The sequence below is a fragment of the Podarcis filfolensis genome (assembly GCF_964270895.1).
Source record: "Podarcis filfolensis genome assembly, chromosome: 9".
Classification (NCBI taxonomy): domain Eukaryota; kingdom Metazoa; phylum Chordata; class Lepidosauria; order Squamata; family Lacertidae; genus Podarcis; species Podarcis filfolensis.
The window spans coordinates 76,033,526-76,054,147 of record NC_139610.1 but is presented as its reverse complement, the minus strand read 5'-3'; the positions used below and the strand labels follow the sequence as shown (position 1 = coordinate 76,054,147).

The 20,622-nt window shown below is 48.3% G+C and overlaps 1 protein-coding gene and 1 long non-coding RNA gene across 9 annotated transcripts in view; one reads left to right on the top strand and one right to left on the bottom strand.

Moving 5' to 3' along the window:
- Nucleotides 1-1,974, top strand: part of LOC310742595 — a 143,981-nt gene extending 142,007 nt beyond the window's left edge. Inside the window, exon 3 of the long non-coding RNA XR_014538593.1 lies at nucleotides 1,706-1,974. This is a non-coding gene — a long non-coding RNA (uncharacterized lncRNA). The remainder of the gene's footprint in view (nucleotides 1-1,705) is intronic.
- The window catches only part of DYSF (dysferlin), a 223,052-nt gene that overhangs the window by 63,381 nt on the left and 139,049 nt on the right, over nucleotides 1-20,622 (bottom strand). For 5 of the 8 annotated variants that reach the window (XM_083631547.1, XM_083631549.1, XM_083631548.1 and 2 more), the window contains one exon: nucleotides 10,859-10,921. The exons of the other annotated variants lie outside the window; for them this stretch is intronic. In XM_083631547.1, coding sequence (XP_083487673.1) covers nucleotides 10,859-10,921 — 63 coding nt within the window. The remainder of the gene's footprint in view (nucleotides 1-10,858; nucleotides 10,922-20,622) is intronic. 8 annotated transcript variants of the gene reach the window in all.

Sequence of the window (20,622 nt, the reverse complement as noted above, 5' to 3'; positions counted from 1 at the left end):
TGATTGGTCCACAGGAGCCACCCAATCCAGCTCCAGGTGCAAGTGAATCCGCAACCTGATTGGCCTACAGGTAACTCCCAGAATTAGCCAATCACGTGGGGCCCATTGTGTAAATAATGTATATAAAGCAGACATTCTGGGGGAACTTCCATTCCTCCTCACCACTATGAGCTGAATAAAGAGCATGAAATCCACTCTCGACTCCGAGTATATTTCAAAAGCCATCCACTGCCTCCAGTGGCAGGGAGTTCCATGGTTTAACGACGTGCTGCATGAAGAAGTCCTTTCTTTTCCCTGTCCTGAGACTTCCGACATTGAGCTTCATTGCACATCCACGAGTTCTAGCATTTGGGAGAGAGGGAAAGCAACTTCTCTCTAGCCCCTTTCCTCCTGCTGTGCATCATTTGAGAAACCTCTGCCCACTCCTCCCCATTTCGGTTGGTTCTGCGCAGGAGACCTTCCCAGTGAATTGGAGCCCCTAGGAAGTGGGAGGTTCCGGGGAGGTCTCGGGCTTCTGCGTGGCCTGGGCAAGCTGTTCCCTGCAAGGGTCAGGAGCCAGCCAGCCCCCCTAGAGCCTGGGCCTGCCAGCCCAATCCTGAACTGGGTGTGGGGAGGCCCTGGCATGGCTGTGTTCATGGGAGGTGACCACAGGAATGCCCAGCTGGCAGGCCACCCCTTCCGAGAGTCTCGGGGCTGGGTATCAACTGTCAGGTTCAGCTGGAGATATCCGATCCCAGTGGCGATTCCAGGGAAGGGTAACCAGATAGGCCATAAAATATGCACCACGATTTGAGACTCGCAAGCGCAGCAAATAACCAATTACCCCAAATAGTTTACAGATTTCGGCTCGCATGTTTTCTGGCTCGTGTTTCGCGTGCTAACTTGTCGCTTAATGGCTTATTTGTCTTAGAGGCAGCAGAAGGCCTGGCTGGTGGGCTGGCTGCGAGGAGGCGACCCGACAGCTCTCCAAAGCGGCAGCTCTCTTCGCTGACGGGACAGAAGACTGCATCTTCTTCACGTGCCAATGCTGGCGATCCAATTTAACATTGCACTCTCTCCATCTACTTCCAATGCACTCGTGGCACATAGCATCCGGATGCTGGGATATTCGGGACAGAGAAAAGAACTTCTTCACGCAGCGCAGACTGTGGAACTCCCTCCCACAAGGGGCAGTGGAGGTCACCAACATGGTCTGGTCCGCTTTAAAAGAGGATCAGAGAGGGCTATCAATGGCTCTTTTCTGCCACCATAGCTGGAGGCAGCAATGCTTCTGAATGCCAGTTGCTGGAATCCACAGGAGAGGAGAGTTGCTCTTGGGTTCGAATCCTGCTTGCAGATTTCTCTCTGGAGCGTGTGGTAGAGGTTGAATCCTGACAAGACAGAAGTAATGTTTTGGGGGGACAGGAGGCGGGTGGGTGTGGGGGACTCCCTGGTCCGGAATGTGGTATCTGTGTCCCTGAAGGACCAGGTGTGCAGCCTGGGAGTCATTTTGGACTTACAGCTGTCCATGGAGGCACAGGTCAATTCTGTGTCCAGGGCAGCTCCATCTGGTACGCAGGCTGAGACCCTCCCTGCCCGCAGAATGTCTGGCCAGAGTGGTGCATGATCTAGTTATCTCTCGCTTGGACTACTGCAATGCGCTCTATGTGGGGCTACCTTTGAAGGTGACCCAGAAACTGCAATTAATCCAGAATGTGGCAGCCAGGGAGTGGCCGCCGAGACCATATAACACTGGTCTTGAAAGACCTACATTGGTTCCCAGTACGTTTCCGAGCACAATTCAAAGTGTTGGTGCTGACCTTTAAAGCCCTAAACAGCCTTGGCCCAGTATATCTGAAGAGCGTCTCCACCTCCATCGTTCTGCCCGGACACTGAGATCCAGCTCCGAGGGCCTTCTGGTGGTTCCCTCCCTGTGAGAAGCCAAGTTACAGGGAACCAGGCAGAGGGCCTTCTCGGTAGTGGCACCCACCCTGTGGAACGCCCTCCCACTAGATGTCAAAAACAACTACCGGACTTTTAGAAGACATCTGAAGGCAGCCCTTAGGGAAGTTTTTAATGTTTAATAGGTTATTGCATTTTAATATTCTGTTGGAAGCCGCCCAGCCAGATGGGTGGGGTATAAATAATAAATTATTATTATTATTATTACAGTGGTGCCTCGCAAGATGAAATTAATCCGTTCCGCGAGTCTCTTCGTCTTGCGGTTTTTTCGTCTTGTGAAGCACGGCTATTAACGGCTTAGCGGCTTTAAGAAAAAGGAAACAAACTCGCAAGAAGTCGCAAGACGTTTCGTCTTGCGAAGCAAGCCCATAGGGAAATTCGTCTTGCGGAACAACTCAAAAAACGGAAAACTCTTTCGTCTTGCACGTTTTTCGTCTTGCGAGGCATTCGTCTTGCGAGGTACCACTGTATTATTATTATTATTATTATTATTAGCCACTTTGAGAACAGGATGCTGGACTGCAGGGGCCACTGGCCTGATCCAGCAGGCTCATCTTGCGTATTCATTTGTGGAATTTCTTAAGTTTAGCCATTTCTTCAAGTCCCCCGGATGTGCATTGGAAACCCTGCAAATTCCGATTGCAGAATTGCTTGTTTTGTGTGAATGGCCCCATCTGAGAAATGCAGCTACGTGGGTGTAAAGGGATCCATCCGGCTCACTGCAGGCATAACCCTCCCATCCATCCTGGGCAGTGTGTGTGTGTGTGTTGCACTGATGTGCAGTGACCCAGCTTCCTCAGGGATCATCTCCGTATCTGCGCATGTGCTGTACAAGTTAATTTGCAAACGGGGAGGTGAGCAGTGAAACCAAATGCCATGTCATATCTCAAGTACACAGTGTTGCTTTTACATTTGTTTGCTAAGCAAATGAAACAGCAGAGATAAGGCTGCACAATTTTTTTTGTAATGGTAGCTGCTGAACCGAGATTAGGCTGAACCGGACATCATTAGAGCCTGGCTGCTAGATCACAGCAGCTGCCAAGCTATCCCAGTATCCTGTTCTCCCAGAGGGCAGCCAGGGGAAAGTCCACAGGCAGAAGCAACAGGAGCGAGACCCTCCCCACCTGACCCTGCACTGGGTTCCTCAGGATTAGTCCCTCTGGTGATGGCAGAAGCTGAATCAGGCCCCTCTCCAGGTCTGAGACATCAACATTCCCCCAAACCCTAAACCAGGGGTCAACAAACGTTTTTCAGCAGGGGGCCAGTCCACTGCCCCTCAGACCTTTGGGAGGGGGCCGGACTATATTTTGCAGGGGGGGGGAACCATATTGTCAGGAAAGCATTGTTTAATGTCTGGATAAGATATAAAGACTTACTGGAAAATAAAACCCCAAGGTGGTTGTCACCGATGGAAGCAAAGGCTCAGAAAAAGCTCAATATGGAGGCCAAGTGGCCGAAATATTGGGAAATTTTGGAGCAAGAAGGAGACAAACTGAAATTGCAGAGTTTTGAGAAATTAAAAGATAAAGTGCGAGACTGGCTTCATTATTATCAAATAAGAGAGGCCTATAATTTGGACAAAAAAAATTGGCTTCCAGGTGGAAAAATCAAAATTGGAAACAGAACTGTTAGATCCCAAAAACTAAGATACTTTCAAGAATGTATAACTTGCTGTTAAAATGGAATACGCAGGATGAAACGGTTAAATCTGCTATGATTAAATGGGCACAGGATGTTGGACATAACATCATGTTTGCTGACTGGGAACAGTTATGGACCACAGGTATGAAATTTACGGCATGTAATGCCTTAAGAGAGAATATTATGAAAATGATATACAAGTGGTACATGACACCAGTCAAGCTTGCAAAAATATATCATCTGCCCGATAATAAATGTTGGAAATGTAAAGAAAATGAAGGTACATTCTTTCACCTTTGGTGGACGTGCCCAAAGATTAAGGCTTTCTGGGAGATGATCTATAATGAAATGAAAAAGTTATTTAAATATACCTTCCTGAAGAAACCAGAGGCCTTTCTCCTGGGCATAGTCGGTCAATTGGTGCCAAAGAAGGATAGAACTTTCTTTATGTATGCAACAACAGCAGCAAGAATACTTATTGCAAAGTATTGGAAGACACAAGATTTACCCACCCTGGAAGAGTGGCAGATGAAGGTGATGGACTATATGGAACTGGCGGAAATGACTGGCAGAATCCGAGACCAGGGAGAAGAGTTGGTGGAAAAAGATTTGAAGAAATTTAAAGACTATTTGCAGAAATATTGTAAAATTAATGAATTTTAAAATGATGCTGGATTGAAAATAAGTGGCATTAGCAACAAAGTTAATAAGAATATGCAAAAATGGATGAAAATATATATATAATATGTTAAGATATAGAGTTAAGATAAATGATTCGCTGAATTGATTATGTAAACCTCTGTTTTTTGTAAAACCTTAATAAATATTTTATTATATATATATATTTGCGGGGGGGGGGGGAGAAAGAATGCCTATGCCCCACAAATAACCCAGGGATGCATTTTAAATAAAAGCACACATTCTACTCATGTTAAAACACGTTGATTCCTGGACTGTCCGCAGGCTGGATTTAGAAGGCGATTGGGCCAGATCTGGCCCCCGGGCCTTAGCTTGCCTAAAGGTAAAGGGACCCCTGAGCATTAGGTCCAGTCATGGCCGACTCTGGGGCTGTGGCGCTCATCTCGCTTTATTGGCCGGGTCCCTATTTATCTACTTGCACATGACATGCTTTCGAACTGCTAGGTTGGCAGGAGCAGGGACTGAGCAACGGGAGCTCACCCTGTGGCGGGGATTCGAACCGCCGACCTTCTGATCAGCAAGTCCTAGGCTCTGTGATTTAACTCCCAGCGCCACCCGCGTCCCCTAGCATTCAGTTAGGGTCCTCCTAAACTGGTTCTTGTTTTATGGTCATAGAATCATAGAATCATAGAATCATAGAATCATAGAGTTGGAAGAGACCACAAGGGCCATCGAGTCCAACCCCCTGCCAAGCAGGAAACACCATCAGAGCACTCCTGACATATGGTTGTCAAGCCTCTGCTTAAAGACCTCCAAAGAAGGAGACTCCACCACACTCCTTGGCAGCAAATTCCACTGTCGAACAGCTCTTACTGTCAGGAAGTTCTTCCTAATGTTTAGGTGGAATCTTCTTTCTTGTAGTTTGGATCCATTGCTCCGTGTCCGCTTCTCTGGAGCAGCAGAAAACAACCTTTCTCCCTCCTCTATGTGACATCCTTTTATATATTTGAACATGGCTATCATATCACCCCTTAACCTCCTCTTCTCCAGGCTAAACATGCCCAGCTCCCTTAGCCGTTCCTCATAAGGCATCGTTTCCAGGCCTTTGACCATTTTGGTTGCCCTCCTCTGGACACGTTCCAGTTTGTCAATGTCCTTCTTGAACTGTGGTGCCCAGAACTGGACACAGTACTCCAGGTGAGGTCTGACCAGAGCAGAATACAGTGGCACTATTACTTCCCTTGATCTAGATGCTATACTCCTATTGATGCAGCCCAGAATTGCATTGGCTTTTTTAGCTGCCGCGTCACACTGTTGGCTCATGTCAAGTTTGTGGTCAACCAAGACTCCTAGATCCTTTTCACATGTAGTGCTCTCAAGCCAGGTGTCACCCATCTTGTATTTGTGCCTCTCATTTTTTTTGCCCAAGTGCAATACTTTACATTTCTCCCTGTTAAAATTCATCTTGTTTGTTTTGGCCCAGTTCTCTAATCTGTCAAGGTCGTTTTGAAGTGTGATCCTGTCCTCTGGGGTGTTAGCCACCCCTCCCAGTTTGGTGTCATCTGCAAATTTGATCAGGATGCCCTTGAGTCCATCATCCAAGTCGTTGATAAAGATGTTGAATAAGACCGGGCCCAAGACAGAACCCTGTGGCACCCCACTAGTCACTCTTCTCCAGGATGAAGAGGAACCATTGATGAGCACCCTTTGGGTTCGGTCAGTCAGCCAGTTACAAATCCACTGAGTGGTAGCATAGTCAAGACCGCATTTTACCAGCTTCTTTACAAGAATATCATGGGGCACCTTGTCAAATGCCTTGCTGAAATCAAGGTAGGCTACATCCACTGCATTCCCTTCATCTACCAGGCTTGTAATTCTGTCAAAAAACGAGATCAGGTTAGTCTGACATGACTTATTTTTCAGAAATCCATGCTGACTATTGGTGATCACAGCATTCCTTTCTAGGTGCTCACAGACTGTTTGCTTAATGATCTGCTCCAGAATCTTCCCTGGTATTGATGTCAGACTAACTGGGCGGTAATTATTTGGGTCCTCTCTTTTCCCCTTTTTGAAAATAGGGACAACATTTGCCCTCCTCCAGTCTGCCGGGACTTCGCCTGTTCTCCAGGAATTCTCAAAGATGACTGCCAGTGGTTCTGAGATCACATCTGCCAGTTCTTTTAATACTCTTGGATGCAGTTCATCTGGCCCTGGAGACTTGAATACATCTAGACTAGCCAAGTATTCTTGTACTATCTCCTTAGTTATTCTGGGCTGTGTTTCCTCTGCTGAATCATTTGCTCCAAATTCTTCAGGTCGGGCATTGTTTTCTTTATCGGAGAAGACTGAGGCAAAGAAGGCATTGAGGAGTTCAGCCCTTTCTGTGTCCCCTGTTTGCATTTCACCATCTTCTCCTCTGAGTGACCCCACTGTTTCTTTGTTCTTCCTTTTGCTACGAACATACCCATAAAAGCCTTTTTTGTTGCTTTTAACCTCTCTAGCAAGCCTGAGTTCATTCTGTGCTTTAGCTTTTCTGACTTTGTGTCTACACGTGCTGGCTATTTGTTTGAATTCCTCTTTGGTGGTTTCCCCCCTTTTCCATTTTTTGTACACATCCTTTTTTAATCTTAACTCAGTTAAAAGTTCTTTAGATAGCCACCCTGGCTTCTTTAGGCACCTTCCATGTTTCCGTCTCATTGGTATTGCCTGAAGTTGTGCTTTTACTATCTCCCTCTTAACAAACTCCCAGCCATCATGAACTCCCTTTCCTTTTAGTATTACTGTCCATGGGATCTCACCAAGCACTTCCCTAAGTTTTATGAAGTCGGCTTTCTTAAAGTCGAGAAATTGAGTCCTAGTATGCTTGGCTGCTCCTTTCCGCTGTATAGTAAACTTCAGAAGAGCATGATCACTCGCGCCTAATGATCCTTCCACTTCTACCCCACTAACTAGGTCATCAACATTGGTTAGGACCAGATCTAAAATGGCTGTTCCTCTTGTTGCTTCTCCCACTTTCTGGACAATGAAGTTGTCTGCAAGGCCAGTGAGGAATCTGTTTGACCTTATGCTCTTGGCTGAGTTTGACATCCAACAAATATCCGGGTAATTGAAGTCCCCCATTACTACTATCTCCCTTCCTTTTGCATGCTTGGCCATCTGTTCCAGGAAGGCATCATCTATGTCCTCCGTTTGGCTTGGGGATCTATAGTAAACTCCCACAATGAGGTCACTGTTATTCTTCTCTCCCTTAATTTTGACCCAAATGCTCTCACTTTGGCTTTGAGGTTCTAAATCTTGGATCTCTTCACAGGTATACACATCCCTGACATATAACGCCACTCCTCCTCCTTTCTTGTCTGGTCTGTTTCTCTGAAATAGATTGTATCCCTCCATTATTACATTCCAATCGTGGGACTTATCCCACCAGGTTTCAGTGATTCCTATTATGTCATATTTAGTTTGCTGTACCAAGAGCTCAAGCTCATCTTGTTTATTTCCCATACTTTGCGCATTAGTGTACAGACATTGAAGTCCATTAATCATTCCCCCGTGTCTCTTATTTAAGGATTTTTTCCTCCCACCACTAGGTCTGCGTGCTGTTTGCTCCATTCGGTCTATGACATTTGGATGATCATCTTCATCAATTGATAGACTCCTACCTTCAGGAGCACTGTCTCCCTCCCCCACATTAGTCAGTTTAAAGCCCTCCTGATGAGGTTTCTGAGATTTTTTGCAAAAACATTCCTCCCAACCGTTGTGAGGTGCAGCCCATCGCTTGCCAGAAGTCCATCTTCAAGAAACTGCATTCCGTGATCTAAGAATCCAAACCGTTCCTGTTTACACCATTTGCGAAGCCAGTTGTTCACTTCCACTATTTTTCCCTCTCTCCCTGGGCCACGTCGTTCAACTGGGAGGACAGATGAGATGACAATTTGTGCATTTAATTGCTTCAATTTCCTGCCCAGAGCCTCGTAATCTCTTTTGATCTTCTGGAGGCTATTGCTTGCAGTGTCATTGGTTCCCACATGAACCAAGAGGAAGGGGTATTTGTCAGTGGGTTTTATGATTCCTTGCAGTCGTTCAGTTACATCTTGGATCTTAGCCCCGGGGAGACAGCACACTTCCCGAGACATCTTGTCAGGCCCACAGATCACTGCTTCTGTTCCCCTCAGTAGGGAATCCCCTATCACCACTACACGCCTCCTCTTAGGTCTGGTCGGGGTTCTTCCGTGAGCTGTCCGTTCCAAGGTCGCCTGCACATTCCCTGAGGACTGCCTTTGCTGCTCGTCTTCATATACCTGATCGACTGTAATGAGGGAGAGATCCTCAAATGGAGTCTGCTCTTCGTCTTCCATGCTAGGGGAAAGGACCTCAAAGCGATTGCGTATTTCTAAACAATCAGAGCGAACCCTGGGCCTCCTACTTCTTTGAGTCACGTTTCTCCATATATCTGGCTCCTGTGTTGGTGAACTAGCCTCCTTCTCAGGGGAGTCCCCTGTCTCCTCCTTGGTGGAGACGGTGTGCTCTGTTGCTTCCAAGAAGAGCTCCAGCTCTCTAATTCTTTGGAGCGTAGCTACACGTTCCTCCAGTTGCCGGACTTTGTCTTTTAAGAGGGCAATCAAAATGCAATTGCTGCAGGTAAAGCTGCCTGCAACCTTTGGCAAGATGGCAAACATTGCGCAGGAACCACAGGCGACTGCAGCTGTTCCCTCACCCTCCATCTTGAGAAGGTGTCGTTGGGGGTGACTACAGCGGTCCTCCATCATAAAAAGCGTGAAGACAGGACAAATAAATCCCCCCAAATAAACCTATATCTCCCCCAACAAACGTTTGAGACTAGCTCTCCTAAATCTAAAAGATGGATCAAACTGCGCGCGCCGCTAGGCGCGCGCCGCTGCCCTACAAGCTCTGACAAGCTCCTCCCACAGCTAATCACCTACCTCAACAGAAGCCCTGCCCCCTCTGACCTTTGCACAGAGAAAGCAGCTAATCAGCCACAAGAAACTCACACAAGAAAACCCTTTTTGTTCCTTCTTCAGCCGCTGCCCTACAAGCTCTGACAAGCTCCTCCCACAGCTAATCACCTACCTCAACAGAAGCCCTGCCCCCTCTGACCTTTGCACAGAGAAAGCAGCTAATCAGCCACAAGAAACTCACACAAGAAAACCCTTTTTGTTCCTTCTTCAGCCGCTGCCCTACAAGCTCTGACAAGCTCCTCCCACAGCTAATCACCTACCTCAACAGAAGCCCTGCCCCCTCTGACCTTTGCACAGAGAAAGCAGCTAATCAGCCACAAGAAACTCACACAAGAAAACCCTTTTTGTTCCTTCTTCAGCCGCTGCCCTACAAGCTCTGACAAGCTCCTCCCACAGCTAATCACCTACCTCAACAGAAGCCCTGCCCCCTCTGACCTTTGCACAGAGAAAGCAGCTAATCAGCCACAAGAAACTCACACAAGAAAACCCTTTTTGTTCCTTCTTCAGCCGCTGCCCTACAAGCTCTGACAAGCTCCTCCCACAGCTAATCACCTACCTCAACAGAAGCCCTGCCCCCTCTGACCTTTGCACAGAGAAAGCAGCTAATCAGCCACAAGAAACTCACACAAGAAAACCCTTTTTGTTCCTTCTTCAGCCGCTGCCCTACAAGCTCTGACAAGCTCCTCCCACAGCTAATCACCTACCTCAACAGAAGCCCTGCCCCCTCTGACCTTTGCACAGAGAAAGCAGCTAATCAGCCACAAGAAACTCACACAAGAAAACCCTTTTTGTTCCTTCTTCAGCCGCTGCCCTACAAGCTCTGACAAGCTCCTCCCACAGCTAATCACCTACCTCAACAGAAGCCCTGCCCCCTCTGACCTTTGCACAGAGAAAGCAGCTAATCAGCCACAAGAAACTCACACAAGAAAACCCTTTTTGTTCCTTCTTCAGCCGCTGCCCTACAAGCTCTGACAAGCTCCTCCCACAGCTAATCACCTACCTCAACAGAAGCCCTGCCCCCTCTGACCTTTGCACAGAGAAAGCAGCTAATCAGCCACAAGAAACTCACACAAGAAAACCCTTTTTGTTCCTTCTTCAGCCGCTGCCCTACCACTCTGCACTTGAGGGCAGCCTTGCAGATGGTGGGTTTTGCAGACTCTCAACCTCCAGGCTTTGCAGATACAGCGGCTGGGGTCTACACAGGAACAATTTCTATTTTCTGCATGCACTCCCAAGTTCTCAGCACCCACCAATCCTCAAATCCCCCCAAAATCACTTGAGAGATGTGTGGAAGGAAAGGGAGTCCCTGAGGCCACGTCAAGGCATCCAGCTATTCCAACTTCATGACCCAATAACTTCCACCCAGCAAGGAATCCTGGGCTTTGCCTCAACCAAATAACCCAATTTTGCGGTTCCAATTTTCTATTTTTCCTTTAATATCAGGACAAATTTTGCAGGCATAAATAGAAGGCTGGGGTTTTCTCATCTTTCTGTGTAACCTGAGAAAACGTCAATCCGACACTCCCAGCCTCCAATTTGTGGCTGTTTCCACCACCTACCACACGCCATTAAAAGAGAAAGGAAAGAAAACCCCGGGTTTGCAAAATAAAGCATAAAGCCGCCGAACCCAGTAATTAGGTGAGAAATGAAGCCATACATACATGGAGGTCGGCCCGGGAAGTTTGCGTGTTAATGAAAGCTGAGCTGGTCATGCCGTCCTCAGGCTACAAATTAAAAGCTTTGATTAGTGGCAGAGTTAGACAAGCACAAATCCAACACACAATGGCAGGAGCAAGGGTTGGCTTTTGTAAAACACAAACAAGGCATAGAAATACAACCTCCCTTATCCAAACGAGCACATAGGAAAGACCTCGAGTCCAAATAACTGGATCTCCAATAACTCAAGGACAAGCAAGGTGTGAGAAAAAAAATCCATGCTGACTGGTTTTGTGGATACAGCAGCTGCCTTTGCACATAATGTTTCGCCAAGCCATGGTTTCTCAGGAATGCCTGGCTGTGGAGGAGATGATGGCACCTGCTTGGCTCCTCCTGGGCTTCAGCACTAACACTCCAGCTTAGCCAAGACCCTTGGCTGTTGGGCTACAGCACATGGTTAGGGAACAGAAGCCTGAAGAACCATCCCAGGGATCATGATGACACACGGAGAGCTGCTGGATCAGGCCAATGGCCCATCTAGTGAAAGACTCAGGCACAAGAGCAGCAACTCTCCCCATCCCAACACCCTCCCAGAAACCGGGATGCAGGAGCATCGCACAGAGCCCGAGCAGAGTCATCGATAGCCCTTTCCTCCTCCATGAATTTGCCCCGTCCTCTGTTAAAGTCATCGAGGTTGGCGCTTCCTGGGGAAGTGAGTTCCATAGATTAACTGCAGACTGCAGGAAGGAGCACTTTCTTGTATCTACCCTGAACTTTGGATCTCGAGCCTTGGCTTAGCCATTGTCTCGCCCTGAGCTAAAAAGCTGCGGAAGGAGCAAAGGGGGGCAGGGTCACACAGTCCTGAGATATTCTGCCTCACCATGAGGTCTTGCGAACCAGGTCAGTGGGTGATGGGAGGCCTAAATTTGAACATCCAAAAAGGCAAGGAGGCAAGAGGGCCTCTGAGGTCTCTCTTTTCATTTGGGCCTGCAGATTTTATACCTTTAAAGCATTTCATGGTGTTGCTTTCAAAGTGCTGTTTTCTGTTTGTTTGTTTGTTTGTTTGCATTTATATCCCACCTTTTTCTCCAAGTAGTGCAAGGCAGCATACATTATTCTCCCTCTCATTTAATCTCCACAACGGCCCTGTGAGGTAGGTCAGGCTGAGAGACAGTGACTGTACCCAACGGGTATCCAAACCGTGGTCTCCCAGGTTCTAGTCTAGCACTCTATGCCACAGTGTGTTTCAATGCTCCCTACCCCCTTTGTTTATTCATTATAAGCTAGGTTTTTTTGGGGGGGTCATTTTGGGCATCAGATGCACAAGATCCTAAATAAGGAGAACAACAGCCTGAACGCCTGCTTACAAGGGCCAAATACCAGCTATGACTGGGAAATTTGGGGTGTATGGCAGCCCTGAACTAGAGAATGTGGGAACAGGAGCAAAGACGCATCTAATGATGCTCACATACACACAACCCATGGAAACTTTAGATAAGCAATAACTTTCATGTTGCAGAGATGTGGATAACCAAGGTTAATCAATGCAAAGAGCACAACAAGCTTCCAGAGTTAATCAGGCAAAAGCAGACTGGGATTAAAATCCGAACTCCACCTTTTAGCCTCAGTTCCCCATCTGTAAAATGGGTATGTCTGTGGCCTATCTCACAGAATTGTTGCAAGATCAAGGACACAGCCCACTGGGAAGTGCTCCTGAGCAAGCCCTATGCAAATAGTGAGACTTGGCGATCTTCCATCCCTGGCTTTCCTCCTATTCTCTCTCTTCACTGTTAAAATTTAGACTCTTCCCTTACTTGACAAAGGGCTGCATACATCGATAGCACAGGGAGATTATGATAGTCACATTGCAAATCGCAACTATAATCATATTACACTATTGGAGGGGTGTGCCATATCAGAGCAGCCGAGCAAAAGGGGGCCAATAGTCCCCAATGATTCCACAATTGCCTTGCAGAAATATGAAATGGTAATTATTAACACCGAATTATGAATCGCTTTCTAAACCACCATCTCAAGGCGACTTTCATATAAAAGAGTCAAAAACACAACCAACCAACGTGCTTAAGTACAAAAGTGCCTAAATACAAAGGTGCATCTTACAGAACCCCCAAATGTTCCTATTTTCCAGGGACAGTCCTGGATTTTCAGAAGCTGGACCAGTTTCTGAGTTCATCCTGGAATGTCCCGCTTTTCCTCAGGACGTCCCTGTTTTCACCAGAGAAATGTTGGAAGGAACAGAGTTATCTGGCCGAAGAGCCATCTGAAGAGAGTGCTGTATAGGAAAGTTTTTAAAAATGTTTTATTATGTTTTTCTGTATGTTGGGAGCAGCCCAGAGTGCCTGGGGCAACACAATCAGATGGACGGGGTATAAATAATAAGGTTGTTGTTGTTGTTCTTGTTCTTGTTCGTGTTGTTATTATGGAATAGGCTATTCACACTGCTATTTTTCTAGAAAAAGAGGTGCCAGAACTCACCATGAACACCTCCTTTGTCCTCTGATATTGGTACTGACGCCCTCCTGAGAGGTGCTGGAACTGAGTTCCATCTGAAAAGAAGCCCTGGGTGCTCCTATTTTCATCAGAGAAATGTTGGAGGATATGATCTTACCGCCTCACCCAGAACCCCAAAAAACTCAGAAGCCCATGAGATGATTTGAGAGAGAGATGGGCAGAAGGGAAAATTTTCCTCCAGACCCACGCACCATTCCAGCGCCCATCACCAGGGCAGTTTTTTGTAGGTGCCAGAGAGCCCTGCTCCCCTGAGGTTTGGTGCTCCCAGTTGCATCTCAACTCTGGAATCCCAGACACGAGCTTCTCATTTTATTTGCAAGGAAACTCTCAGTGCCTCTCCTACCTAAGCTCTGAACTCTCTCCCATCCCATCTTCCCTCTCCGTCTCCTGGCAAACGATCGCCTGGTGGGGAGAGGGGGCTGCACATGGATCTTGCAGCGCCGGTGGCGACAGGGTGTGGCAAACCCAAGTCCCTGTTTGCCCCTGACTCTGCGCCACATCTAAAAGGGATAAATCTTTGGCAATTTAAGCAGCAGCAGAAGGCCAAGGCCTTTGGCAGCAAGCAGGCAGAGAGCCCCTCCGGCAGCTCCAAATAAATTTAATTGGGAGCAGGCTTAAGGACAGGCGGCAGGGTGGAGCAATGGCAGGAGCAGCAGCAAACATCCTGGAGGCGGAATGCCACCCTGATGACAGACGTAGAAATGCCAAATCTGTGCCAAAGCTATATATGGGGCTTTAAAGGCTTTAACCTTTAAAGCCCTATACGGCCTAGGACCCTCGTACCTACGGGACCGCCTCTCCTGGTATGTCCCACAGAGGACCTTACGGTCTTCAAACAAAAACATATTGGAGATCCCGGGCCACAGGGAGGTCAGACTGGACTCAACCAGAGCCAGGGCTTTTCAGTTGTGGCCCTGATCCGGTGGAATGCTCTGTCACAAGAGACTAGGGCCCTGCGGGACTTGACATCTTTCCGCAGGGCCTGCAAGACGGAGCTGTTCCACCAGGCCTTTGGCCAAGGCACAGTCTGACCCTCTCCTTTGGTAATCCTCACAGAACTCTAGCCCAATGGTTGCCATTATTTGGTTTTTGAATTGATTTTAGAATGCTGTGTTATTTTTATTGTTGTTAGGCGCTCTGAGCCCGGCTTCGGCTGGGGAGGGCGGGATATAAATAAAATTTATTATTATTATTATTATTATTATTATTATTATTATTATTATTATTATGCAGGGGCAGACCTGAGTAATATGGTGCCCTGTGAGAGGCCAGTATTTGATGCCCCCAAGCCGTGAGTCACCTTCCCAAAGCCAAGTAAGTGAAGTGCCAGGCTTTGGGAACAAGACACAAGGGCTCTGGCAGGGCACCAGAGACCTCCCACCCAGGAGCATAGCATGGGAGGGCCATGGCCCTGGGGGCACAATTTTGAGGGGGTGCAAATCGGGTGCAATACTCAGGTGCCAGCTTCTGTGGGGATCCCCATCCTGCCCAGGTGTGTCCTGGTGGACCCCATCCCCAGCTTCCTGCCCTTCCCTACCTGCCTCCGGGTTCTTCCTGCCTAAGTGTACAGCCTGACATTGGTCCCTATTGAAATTCATTTTATTATCTTGTGCCCAGTTCTCCAATCTGTTAAGGTCATTTTGAATCCCGATTCTGTCTTCTGTGCCACTAGCGACCCCTCCCAGTTTGGTGTCATCTGCCAATTGGATGAGCATCCCCTCAATTCCTTCACCCAAGTCGTTTATAAAGACGTTGAATGACAACGGGCCCAGGACAGAACGCTGCAGCACCATCACTTTTTTCCAGGATGATGAGGAACCATTAATGAGTGCTCTTTGGGTTCGGTCAGTCAACCAGCTACAAATCCACCTAACGGTTACCTCGTTCAGCCCACATTTTACCAGCTTCTTCACTTGAATATCATGAGGGACTTTGTCAAAAGCCTTTCTCAAATCAAGATACACTATGTCCACAGCATTCCCCTGATCCACCGCTTGTAACTCCAGGTAAGATTGTGCAAAAACCCAGCTGAAACACTGCAGTCGCTGCCAGTCAGTGCAGGGAATACAGAACAAGATGGGCCAGTGTTCCAGTTCAGAAGAAGATTCCTATGAGCCTAACATAGAGTCGTATGGCTGACAGCAACCCAAAACACCACCTGAGGTGTGTCTAAACCTCTGCCCTGAGACAAAGTGAGCAACACAAGAACAGCCTCAGATTGAAGTCCACCTGGCCCAGCCTTTTGTTCTCCCAGTGGCCAACCAGCTGCCCATGGAAGCCCACCAACAGGACCCCATTGCAACAGCTTAGCCTCATTCTCATTCTATTTTTCCCCCTTTCTCCTTCTGTGATGGAACTCCTATTTGGGGACTTCCCTGGCTTTTTTTTCCTGGCCCATGTAGGACCAGTCTGGATAGTTGGCCTTGGTGAAGACTTGACGTTTTCATCCCCAAAAAAGTTTTTGAGTTTCTGCTGAAATGAGGCTGCATTTTAATGTTGTATTTTAATCTTGTTTTTTAAGGTGTATTTCAATCGATTGTTTTATATCTGGTGTTAGCTGCCCTGAGCCCAGTCTTGGCTGGGGAGGGCAGGGTATAAATAGAAATTATTATTACTATTATTATTATTATTATCCTCCATTAACTGATCATCTTTGAAAGCCATCCAAGTTGGTGACCATCACAGACTCTCCTGGAAGCAAATCCCATAGTTGCACCACACACTGAGGATTCCAATTGCCAGAAAGGAAATGGCAACAAAATTTTAAGAAGCCCTTTCTGAAGCCGAGAGCCACCTGGCAGCGGAACAGTCTCCCTCAGAAGGTGGTGGGCTCTCTTTCGTTGGAGGTTTCAAAGCAGAGGTTGGGTGGCCACACCAACAGGGATTCTTCAGCTGTGATCCTGCATTGCAGGGGGTTGGACTAGAGGACCCTTGAGACCCCTCCCAAACCTATGATTCTAAGTCCATCCTTTTGCATCTCCTGAATCTTCTGAAGTTCAAAGGCAATGCGTCAGAACTGCCTGTTGGAAAGAGAACTGGGTTGCAACTTTCCACAGAAGGATCTGATCAGCCTCCACTTAAGCCTCGTAGGTTATTGTCCTCTTAACGGAGACTGGGGGTGGGAGATAGATGCCACTTCAAAGGAAGCCACAGTGGAGTGTGGAGTTTGGAACTGACAGGGTCAGTACTCCGGTGTGTCCTGTGTCTGAGAAGAAAAGGAGGGGGAGCAGAAGGAGGGGCTTGTCGCAGAGAAGTGACGCACAAAGTCTTTCTGTTTCCTCACTCAGTTTCACTTCTCGGTGAGCAGCAGAAGCTGCGTGTGTGCTCCTGGAGCACGGAAGAGAATGTCTGAAGTTTCGGACGGTTTTATTGCTTTGTAAATAAACGCTTCTAGAGATAAGAACTGAGCTGTCTTTGGACTTGATTTATCCCTCATCTCACACGGACGGGACCGCTGCAGCTCTGCTCCCCTGCCGCGTCAACTTCCAGCAGAGCGACGCAGGGAAGTGTGACTGGACACAGGGGTTTGATTTATACAAGAGGTTATGGACGTGTCGTGTTTCCTGACAAGTGTGAGAAGGGAGGAAATTACCAGCGTCGGTTTGCTGTAAATCTCCTGCCAGGAAAGGGCAGAAGGGAGATGCCGGAGAGCGGAACCAAGAGCCAGGAGGGACGGCTGCTTCAAAGGTCCGGCTTGCTGGCAAACTAGTGAGTACGCTGAAGCCCCCGGGGAGGGAGGAAGATGGCTGCCGCACAGCAGGGCCATGAGAGCTTCAATATCCCCTTTGAGAGACTGAATGGGGCCAATTGGGAGGACTGGAGCAAGCGCATGTATTATTGGCTGGAGGGAAAGCAGCTGTGGGAATGCACGCAGGCCGATCCAGCCCAGGCCCCACCCAATCCATCAGCCGCAGAGGCAGAGAGGGCCGCAGCGGCGGCAAAGAAAGACAAGAAAGCAATGTCTCATGTGGTGATGGCGATCGAAGCATCACAGCTCCCTCATATTGATGGCTTGCATACCTGTCATCAGATTTGGTCTGCTCTGACTAGGATTCATCAGAGGACCACAGCTGGGGCAAAGATCCATGTGATACGCTCTCTGTTTGAGAAGAGGCTATCCCCAGGGGAATCGATAAGGGATCACATTGCTCAGGTGCTGACTATCTTCAGTAAGCTGCGTCAGCTCAATGTGCCCTTCCCAGATGAACTTAAGGCTTACACGCTTTTAAGCTCTTTGGACAGGAGTTATGAGAACTTGGTTCTCACGATGGAAACGATGCCCCCGCAGGATCTTACGATCGAATATATTAGCGGACGCTTGATTGACGAAGAATCAAAGAGGCAGAGGGCTGGGAAAGAGCCCGCAGGCTGCACCCCAAGAAGGAGTGGGGGGGCAGCAGCCAGGAGTGGCGAGGACTGTGTAAGAGCTTTTGTTTCCAAAAGCTGCTATCGGTGTGGAAGCAATACACATCTGGTCCGCAATTGTCCGCTAGAGGCGCAGGGTGGCAGCAAGGAGGCTGGCCGGCGTGGAATGTCAACAAAGCAGGTTCCCAGGGCAGGTTCCCAGCAACGACGTGGGAAAGCTGCAGGCGGGGAGAAAAACAAAGACAAGGCGTCTTATCACCACCTCACAGCTGCGCTAGCGTCTCTGAGAAAAGACAAGAGCCTTAGCCCGGGAGAGGCTGTCGCCATGGCAACCGATGGGAGTGCAAGCATCGCCTTGGCATCTGTGGAAAACAACCAGAGACACTCTTTATCTCTCGTCATCGATTCAGGCGCCACGCATTGTTTAGTGACATCGTCTGGGCATTTGAGGAACTGCAAGACAGTTAAAACTGGACGTTATGTTACTTTAGCTGATGGGTCTCAAAGACCATTGACTGAAACTGGTCTTCTTTATTGCTCTTTCATAGACCATTGGATAGAAGCTTTTGTGGTACCAGAGCTTGCCCACTCTCTTCTAAGTGTGCCAGCCCTTATGGCTGCTGGGTTTGATGTTTTGTTTTCTAACAATGTGTGTTCCTTTTTCAGGAATGGGAAGAAGATCCACAGTGTTCAGAGAAGAGGCACGCTCTTCCTGATCGAGATGCCCATTGAAAATGGGGCTGGTGGGAAAATGGGGCTGGTGGAAAATGGGGCTAGTGGAGAGTCCATTGAAGATGCCCAAGGGCAGTGTGCCAATGTCCCACCACACCATGATTGCTTACACCTATGGCATCGCAGGTTTGGACATGCAGGGTGGTCATATGTGAAGAAGGCCACAGACAACACCATTGGGTGCAGGTTCAAGGCATGTGACAAATACCTAGATTGTCAAGCCTGTAAGCAATCAAAGGTTGTAACATGCTCATATCCCAGGTCTGAGAGGAAAACCAGTAAACCCTTTGAACTTGTTCATTCAGATTTGTCGGGACCCATGCCGACACCTTCGTTAGCTGGTTCTAAGTGGGTTTTGGTTCTGGTTGATGATTTTACAAAACATGCGTGGCTGTTTGCACTGAAACAGAAGTCAGAGGCAGCTGCACTGATCAGGGATTGGATCACAGCGGTAGAACTACAGTTCTCTACCAAAGTAGTGTCCTTTCAATCCGATCGGGGGGGGGGAGTTTACAGGTTCTGCGCTGCAATCGTTCTTCAGGCAGAAGGGTATCAGTCATCGACTGACGGCCCCCCACTCTCCGCAACAAAATGGGGTTGCAGAGAGGAAGTTTCGCACGCTGCAGGAGTCAGCGAATGCTATGCTGGCAGACTCAGGTCTGCCACAGCGCTTTTGGGCCGAAAGTTTCCGAACGGCTTGTTTCCTGCAGAACAGAGTGTTCAATTCCAGTGTAGGGGACACACCGTACTTTCTGCTTCATCGGAAAAAGCCGAAGGTCCATTTTCTGCGCACTTTTGGATCTACAGCTTGGGTTCTGATTCCAAAGGCCATGCGCAGAAAAGGTGAGCCAAGATCCAGGAAAATGATCTTTGTAGGCTATGAGCCGGGTTCAAAAGCGTGGCGCTTCGCATACCCTGCTGGCAACCAGTCCAGGCTGCTTATTAGCGGCAGTGCTGAGTTTTGCGAGCAGAGTGGGTGGAAGCGGCTTCACGGAAATCCGGAAATCCTGGTAGAATCAGATGAGGAAGAGGAAGAGGGTGAGGCTGAACCTGTTGCTGATGAGCACAGTCCACAGCCACAGAGTCCAGAGCAGGGATCTCCAAGGGAGATGCTCCGTGTCTCTCCAAAAGGGAGTCCCAGGACCCCTCCGCAGGTCTCTGTCAAGTCTGAGCCAAGGAGGGAACCATCCTCGCCAGCAGAACCAGCTGTTCGCCCTAAACGGCGCAGCAGGTCAGAGGGGGATGATTCTGACATAGAAGAAAGGAGGGTTGATCCAGGTGAATCAGGCGCAGTTCCAGAATTCACGCTGAGGAGGTCAGCAAGATCAACCAAAGGGAAGCCACCTGAAAGGTATGAAGCCACAAGTGTCTGGGTTGGTGTGGCTAGATGTGAACCTGAATCCTTTGAGGATGTTCAGAAGTTGCCTCGGGAAGAAGCCAGCAAATGGCATGAGGCGATGCAAAAGGAGATGAACTCAATGGAGTCTCTTGGAGTGTTCTCACTCACACAGCTGCCGGCTAACCAGCAAGCTGTTGGCTGCAGATGGGTTTACCGTCTTAAACCCACAGAAGCAGGAGAGCCACAGTACAAAGCGAGATTAGTGGCGCGTGGATTTACGCAGAAACGCGGGGTCCACTTCACAGAGGTCTATTCGCCAACTTCTAGGGCGGAGACTTTGAGAATGCTTTTGGCAATAGCAGCACAGAGAGGTTGGAAGGTGAACCATTTTGATGTAGATGTCGCCTACCTGAACTCAGATCTCCAGGAGGAGTTGTACATGCGTCCTCCTCCAGGGTTCGAGGTCAGTGAGCCAGGCGTCGTGTGGCGGTTGCACAAATCCATCTATGGGTTACGCCAATCTGCCAGGAATTGGAATATGTGCCTACATGAAGCCTTAGAAAAGCTAGGTTTTAAGAGATCTCTTGCAGACAGTTGTCTTTACATTAGAGATTCAGGCTTGCAACAGCAAGTGGCACAGGTGTTTGTTGATGACATCTTGTTGATGACAAGGACAAGTGAACAGGTGGAGAAGTTTGCTAAGGAGCTTGGTAAGCGGTTCAAGCTGAAGCAACTTGGAGATGTCAAGTCCTACCTAGGCGTAGAGATCGCAAGAGCAAGTGATGGAAGCTTTTTGCTTCG